Genomic DNA, 8,308 nt, shown 5'->3' on the forward strand with positions numbered 1-8,308 from the left:
ATCCCACCCCCTCCTCGCCCACAATGAATCTGGGAGAGTCTTAGCCGAAACGAGCTAATGCCTCTATGGGCGGATTTATTTGATTTATCGTGATTTTTTTAATCGCGTTTTCCCCAAACTTACAAAAACTAAAGTTTTCACATCATTACGGATGAAGTTTAATCAGCTCAAGTAGATCTGACCTATCTCCGAGTTTAGTTTGTCCGATCGATCGTAATGTGGCTCAGAGGCTAATCCTTGGACTTCATTCAATACGAATTCACCTAAAAGCGCTTGGTTTGGGCGAGCGGACCTGTGTTAACAACTACAAACGAGGTAGAAAACTAAAATAATGCAGTTATAAACTTCTTAACTGTTGAAAGTCGTCGGGATAAACGTCAAAAGCTAATGCTGTTTCAGTCTGGCACTAACAGGCTAACTTAAGTAAATTGGGCTAGTGAAGAAAAGTTTTCGTTAGCCTTAGTCTTAAGTGTCTCTAAACTGTAAATGATTGCCATATTGCAGAGAGTTAAAAGTGTTTACCAGTTTAAGTAGTATTTGTTTATTTCCGGTTTTTGGTTTCTTCTGATTAAAACAAGTCAGTTTATCATCTGTTGTCTCTCTTACCCAGAATGACAGAGTACAAGTTGGTAGTTGTCGGAGCTGGTGGTGTTGGAAAAAGTGCCCTGACCATCCAGCTCATTCAAAATCACTTTGTAGACGAGTATGATCCCACTATCGAGGTATGAGTATGTATGATCTTTGTCTTTACTGATCTCTTTGCTGTTGATCACCATTAACCAATCGATTGAAAGACTGTCAGGACTTTGTGATAGCCCTTGTCTCTATTCCATGCAGGACTCGTACAGAAAGCAGGTCGTGATCGATGGGGAAACATGTTTACTTGACATACTGGACACCGCAGGTCAAGAAGAGTACAGTGCCATGAGAGACCAATATATGAGGACAGGAGAAGGCTTTCTTTGTGTATTTGCCATCAACAATGTCAAGTCTTTTGAGGATGTTCATCTTTACAGGTACACAACACTGTTGCCTTAAAGCAAGAAGTTCCCCGGTTCGAGCCCCGGCTAGGTCAGGTGTCCTGTCTGTGTGAGTTTGCATGTTCTCCCTGTGTCAGCGTGGGTTTACTCCGGTTTCCTCCCATTGGCCAAAAACATGCAGGTTAGGTGAATTAAACAAACATGATGTCAGATTGCCCCTCCCCTTACATGTGTATGGATTAACCGGTTTTCACCATATATACATACATAGGCCCCAAAACAAAAGAAAAATACACGTAGGATTCATATCATCCCATCATTTATATTAAATAGTCTTTTATAATGGTAAACATCAAACACATTTTTAGACCTAAGGCGTGTGGATATCCTGTGATACGCACTTATACGCTGTGTCAAGGACTAACTGCATATAGGGCCATTTAACTTCCTGAATACACTCTAAATGTGATCAAATGGAAAATTTGCTAGACTAGAAATGACGGCTTGGAAACTCACATCACCGGTCATAACTTCCTTTTTTGTATTATTTGGTAGCATGAACTAAAAGATTGATGAGTAAGCCCAATGTGGAATTACAGATTGATGAGTAAGAAGGTCAACGTGCAGTTACAGAAAGCATAGTTGAATTTCACATATGTAAGTAATCATATTTGTTTGCTTAAAAATGAGCCCTCTTATGTGTGTGTGTGTGTGTTTGTGCAGGGAGCAGATAAACCGTGTCAAAGACAGTGACAACGTCCCGATGGTGCTGGTGGGCAATAAAAGTGATTTGGCTTCTCGTACCGTAGAGACGCGTCAAGCCCAAGAGCTCGCCAGAAGTTACGGAGTTCCATTTGTCGAAACATCGGCTAAGACAAGACAGGTGGGCGGAGACTAACCTTTGAAACTAAAATTGACCTGTGCTGATTAAAATGCATAATTAACTCTTTCCCTGCCATTGACGAGTTAACTCGCCAGTTGAGAGCAAACGCTTTCCTGCCAATGACGAGTTTTTCCGGAAATCCGTATTTCTGCTATTATCCACCAGGTGTCGCTCTTACGCAACTTCTTAAAGGAATAGTCTACTCATTTTCAATATTAAACTATGTTATTACCTTAACTAAGAAGAGTTGATACATCCCTCTATCATCTGTGTGCGTGCACGTAAGCGCTGGAGCGCGCTGCGACACTTCGATAGCATTTAGCTTAGCCCCATTCATTCAATGGTACCACTCAGAGATAAAGTTAGAAGTGACCAAACACAACAACGTTTTTCCTATTTAAGATGAGTATTTATACGAGCAAGTTTGGTGGTACAAAATAAAACGTAGCGCTTTTCTAAGCAAATTTAAAAGAGGAACTATATTTTATGGCGTAATAGCACTTTTGGGAGTACTTCGACTCGCCTGAAAAGTCCGCTCCCCTTCTCCCTCTCATAATGGGAGAGGGAGGGTGTTACTGCGCCGAGTCGAAGTACTCCCAAAAGTGCTATTACGCCATAAAATATAGTTCCTCTTTTAAATCCGCTTAGAAAAGCGCTACGTTTTATTTTGTACCACCAAATTTGCTCGTATAACTACTCGTCTTAAATTGGAAAAACGTGATGTGTTTGGTCACTTCTAACTTTATCTCTGTTTGGTACCATTGAATGAATAGGGCTAAGCTAAATGCTATCGAAGTGTCGCAGCGCGCCCCAGCGTTTACGTCCACGCACACAGATGATAGAGGGATGTATCAACAGTTCTTAGTTAAGGTAATAACATAGTTTAATATTGAAAATGAGTAGACTATTCCTTTAAATCCGAAAGCAACCTCTGTGTATGCTTTGATGATCGCCCTGAATCTGATCTCTATCAAAAGTTCTTTGCAAAAAGGCAATTATCTTAGCTTTTTGCTCAAAATTTTGTATTTTTGAAGAAACCTACCCATATTTGGGAAAATGAAGATAGGATGAAACATTTTTAATTTTTTAAACCGAGTGTAGTTTTTTCATTTGATATATTATAGACTGTTTCAGCAGTAACAACATAAACAAGCGGCTGTCGTGGTCCGCACGTAACTTCCGGTAAACTCCGCTAAGAAGAAATAACAACCAAGTTCTTAAACGTAGTTTATTTATATAACAAGCAAAAAAACAAAACAGATTTCATAGGAAACCAAAACATTTGTTATTTTTGACGAGGCATTTGTTCAAGAGATCAGTTGAGCAACTAGTCAGACCATAAAAAAACGAAACCGGAAGTAAAGTTTGGATCCAGACTTGTATTGCGTCAGCGCACGTGCGTCCGATGAAACCGTCTATATGTTTATATATTTAAAGAAGAACATTTTTTGGAAGATCATAAAAATGCTGGGCGCTGGCTGGCAACTTTTTTTTTAAAACCTGGTGGGGAAAGAGTTAAAATGCTATATATATATATATATATATATATATATGAAGAGTTTGGTTCCAAAACGCAATAAAGGCCATTTTTGAAAAAAATGAGTTTCTGCCAAAATCAGTATTATATCAGGTCATTATTTCAAAGTAAATTCTTAATTTTATGCAAAATCCAATATCCGCTGTGTTATTCTGTCATCTTTTCTCCCTTTTTTCCCAAAACGCAATAAACGCCACTCCTCCTTTTCTACAGAATGCAATAAATCCACTCCACATATTACAGTGCACCATTCCACGCAATGTAAACAAACAATGGTGGCGGGTTGAGTACACGGAGTCCTAGTTTTCCTCATCTACTTTGTACTTCGTGATCAACAAACAAACAAACAAAAACAAAATAATACTTTAATAGCATTGATAAACCTGTGGTGGCTTTGCCTCTGTGACAGGAAAGAAATGTAAGACATCAATATCTAATAATTTACAGGAGAGGCACTCGGGAGACGATCGCTTGTTCTCCCGACAGCATCTAACTTCACTCGTGCTAACACATGAACCCCAGGGGATCTTATGAAAACTTTCTATAATTTTACTCAAAGTCAACGAGAATCACAGCTGATCGCTGTGAAAAATGTTAAGCGGTCGTCAAGTATAACCGCGCAGCAATGACAGTGTTCCTAATATGACAAAGTAAGTGTTTTGATTAATGCCATTAATGTTTATTTTTTACATCATTGTGTACAACTGTTCAACTTAATGAATATAAAATGGCAAAAATGAATGCACATTTATACATAGATTTAATAGATTCATAGAATTTTGAAAAAAAGTGTCATGGATTTATTGCATTTTGTGGATTTTTTTTTAGTTTTTATAATAAATCTTTGAAAATCAAGTTATGGATTTGAATTTTTTATGTTTTTATAACCTAAAGATGCTATGTGAAAGTTTGTAACAGAAAATAGTGTTTTTCATCTTGTCACTTTCTTGGTATAGAAAACACGTTTTTACCAAAATTTGTCAAAATGGATTTATTGCGTTTTGGAACCAAACTCTTCATATATATATATATATATATATATATATATATATATATATATATATATATATATATATATATATAAAATTGTATTTATTTATTTTATAAAATATAATTTTATCTGTTGGCAAAATGTGTAAATGTTGTATCATTTTGAAATACTGTTTGCAGGGAGTGGAAGAGGCGTTTTACTCTCTCGTGCGGGAGATCAGAAAATACAAGGAGACGAACCGCAGCAATAAAAAGAGTAAAAAGCACACTCAAAGACGTTGCACGCTTTTATAGCAATACACACGCGTACAGCCTGGCACAGCACTCCTGTAATAGCAATGCACTCAAGATCACACATACACACACACACACTACTGTAGCATCGCACATGCATACACACTTTGTTTTATTGTCAGCCTGAAATATAGGAACCTAGCTGGCTGTGTGTGTTGTTTGTTTGTATGTATATTGCAGGGTGGGTGATTCATTGATTCTAAGCCTCATTGAGAATCGTCTGTCTGTGAAATTGTTACGGAAGAATCATATTTTGCCACAGTGACACAACATTATCCAGTATAATGCTATGACCACTTGTAGCTAAAAATTTGGCTGGATAAAGTAGTCTAGTGATTGTGTCACCATTTTATAATCGTTCTTTTGTAACATTGACCTTTCATTTCTAATTGATTTAAAAAATGGTGGCGGGATATACTTTAAGCCGGTAATGGGTAACTGTAACTAAGTTAGCCTCGTTATCCTCCCCAAACATTTCAAAAATCTTTCCATTGTTTATTTTGGATTGTGGGAGGAGCATTGCCTCATGCAAATTAGTAAATGTGTGAGCCAATCAGTCTGGTCTGTCTGACCACATGGGCTTTTTTGGTGATGGCCTGAAAACAAGGAAGCCGAGAAGTCCCCTGAAATTTCTGAAACTCTGGGTAAGCCCAGTGAAAGTGTTTACCACATTTCAAACCACTAACATGTATTCTAGTCCTCAGGAAATGTGGCTAGCTCATGTATTGTGGGGTTAATTTAGTAACTGATCAGTAGGATTTCTAGTACTCGGTAAAATCTGCCAAGTTCCCAAAAGTGATAAATGAAGCCCACCTTTGCTTTTTTTAAAAAGTATTTTATGATTTAGTCTTTTTTTATAATAATGAATATTGAATTGTTTAGTAACACTTATCAGCATTATATTTGGCATTAACATTTGATGTATTATGATGTGCAAAATGCCAACTGTTCCTACCTGTGATAAGGCATTCATGAACTGGGGGAGGGAGAGAGATGTTTTTTATTTAGAGAGATAATGGGTTTTGGCAAGGCTAAATGTATAATCTGAACTTCTCATTGATACATTCCTTTTGCCACATTGATGATGATGATGATACAACTGTAGTTATATGTTTTGTGAATAAAGAGACTTTTGGCTAAAGATGACTCTCATTTTTTTAATGTTCAGGTTCTACCAGCAGTCTTCTAAGCTCTATATAAAGTTTTCAGTGATCACATCTGTTTCATAGGATGGTCACCTTAACATCCATTTGGTAGATGCTTCATCAAACGCAAGGTATAGATTAGATCACTTTGTGTTCCTGAGATTGAACCATGACCTTTGTGTTACAAACACAAGCTACAGGAACACAAGTTTATAACTGGTATGTCTACAGTGATAATACAAGGTTAATCGTTGCATTGGCTACCATGTCTGTCCTGAAGTCTACTGTTTTGGTATTTAAAAAGTATGCCTGCCCCTATAAGTGCATGGGCTAGTATTTTCTTTTTGATTAACTGATGAGGAATCCAAAGGGTTGCACAAAGCCCACATGGATTGAAATAAACGCACAAGATATTATTTGGAACACTGAAAACAGGAAAGTCCAACTTTTTGTAGATATGTTACATAGCCAATGTCCCAAATTTGCTTGTATGATTGATCAGCGACTTCAAAGTTCAAACACCTTTTGACTAAAACATTTTAGGGCAGTTTACTGAACAGGGTTTATCCTAGTGCCAGACTAAAATGCATGTTTGAGCTGCTTTAATTTAAAAATACCTTGTACTGTTTACTTTTATCAGATATCGGTGACAATTTTTTGTCTTAAGATGCACACCTTTAGTGGTTTTTTTTTGTAAGGTATCTTCGTAACAACTTCTTAAATTACCTAATATAAATAAGTAGGGGTGCACCGATAGGATTTTTTTGGGCGGATACCGATTTAAACAGACAACTTCTGGCCGATACCGATATTAAACACTTGTATACAAAACTATACAGTTGGTCTATTGTTATCTAGTTTATTTCTGAATCAAATTATTTTTACTGAACATGGATTTGATCTAATTAACATTCAACTGTCCAACATAATAAGAGAGGCACAAATTAAGCTAAAACAAATATAAGACGACAGCATGACAACCTTCAAAGGTGGTTTTTACTATTCAGCATTTATTTTCTTAATAACATTAACTAATTTTTTATTTTTTTTTACTTATAATGGATTTCTTTATGCAGTTAATTAATAAACAATCGGTATTGGCCTTTCTCGTGCTATTGCCGATATGCCGATGGTTTCAAATTCATCAAAAATCGGCCGATAAATACATCTGTACATCACTATAAATAAGGCCTAGTCCTGGATTCATCTAAACCCTGTCTGGGACACCGCCCCTTTAAGGTTTTGAATCCTGTTTATGAGACTGTATGAAAACTCATTATTTGTGGTTTACGGTTTTCTACATCATTTAAAAAAGCATTCTGTAAAAATATAACCTTGATATATGTAATGTTGACAGAGATTAAGGTGAAATCACTGACTAAAATTAAAATTTGATGCTCCTTATTACATATTTGATTATGGGGTGGTTTCCAGTACAGTGCTAAAGTCGATAGTCCCAGAATAAAATGCATGTTTGAGCTAACTTAAAACACCTTGTACTGACATATCTTAAAGAACACCAATGGTCCAATTCACGATTTCCTTCGGTGTGTAATTGTGTTTTAGTACATGTTAATGATATGCAAAAAGTAAACGATGATGCGAGTTATCGTTTTCAGCATAAATCTCTTATTGGACTACAACAAACACACGGACTGTAGGCAACCGTTTACTTCCTGGGATTGGTGATGTAGACAAGACCGACATTATCATAATTCCTCCCATTTTGACTCACAGCCTGTAAATTAACTCCTGTTATCAACCGAATCCTTCAAACATGGTAAGGAGCATCACATTTCCGGCTGATGCAGAGGTATTCTGGCCAATCACAACGTACAAATTAGCTGGCCAATCAGGGACACAGCTTTCCAAATCTGTTCATTTCAAGAAGAGAATGAAATCTGGAGCTACAAAAATTAACGGTGTGTGAAAAATAATGTGTTTTTTAAACATAAACCACACAAACACATTATATTATACCAAATACACAAAATAAAGATTTTTTTTAGCAATGAAATAGGTGCTCTTTAACATACATCAGTGCCTTTGTTTTGTCTAAAGATGCACACACCCATTATTGTTTTTTGTAAAGTTTGTTTTGTAAAAACTACTTCCTAATGAAACTAAAGCCTAGTCCTGGATTCATCTAAAACAAAACAAAAACCCCTGTCCCATTAAGGTTTAAAATGGATAATAAATCCTGTATGTTACACCGTGTGCGAAAACCCAGCTTGAGTATTTTTTTGTGATTTACATAAAGTCATCCTACAATTCTGATATCTTTAATGTAGACTTGAGTAAGGCAGGCCATGTCAAAGATTGAAAGCGAAATCAATGACTAAAATCAAATTTTGATGCTCAGAATATTATTATTAGATGGAGACTTTAGCCTGGATAACCAAAGACCAATGTTTTGGAGAGCTCTTAAAAGAGATAAACAACAGTTTATTAACACTGTGTAAAAAAGAGAAAACCATCA

The 8,308-nt window shown here is 36.4% G+C and overlaps 1 protein-coding gene across 1 annotated transcript; it reads left to right on the forward strand.

Annotated features, from left to right (window-relative positions):
* The first annotated feature begins 10 nt into the window (after nt 1-10).
* Nucleotides 11-5,825, forward strand: LOC135758593 (GTPase KRas). The gene is made up of 5 exons (XM_065273137.2): nt 11-315; nt 611-722; nt 838-1,016; nt 1,704-1,863; nt 4,571-5,825. Exons 2-5 carry the CDS (start codon nt 612-614, stop codon nt 4,682-4,684), a joined length of 564 nt encoding a protein of 187 aa, XP_065129209.1. The 5' UTR covers nt 11-315; nt 611; the 3' UTR covers nt 4,685-5,825.
* Nucleotides 5,826-8,308: the final 2,483 nt, after the last annotated feature.

This window comes from Paramisgurnus dabryanus, chromosome 3 (assembly GCF_030506205.2).
Source record: "Paramisgurnus dabryanus chromosome 3, PD_genome_1.1, whole genome shotgun sequence".
Taxonomy (NCBI): domain Eukaryota; kingdom Metazoa; phylum Chordata; class Actinopteri; order Cypriniformes; family Cobitidae; genus Paramisgurnus; species Paramisgurnus dabryanus.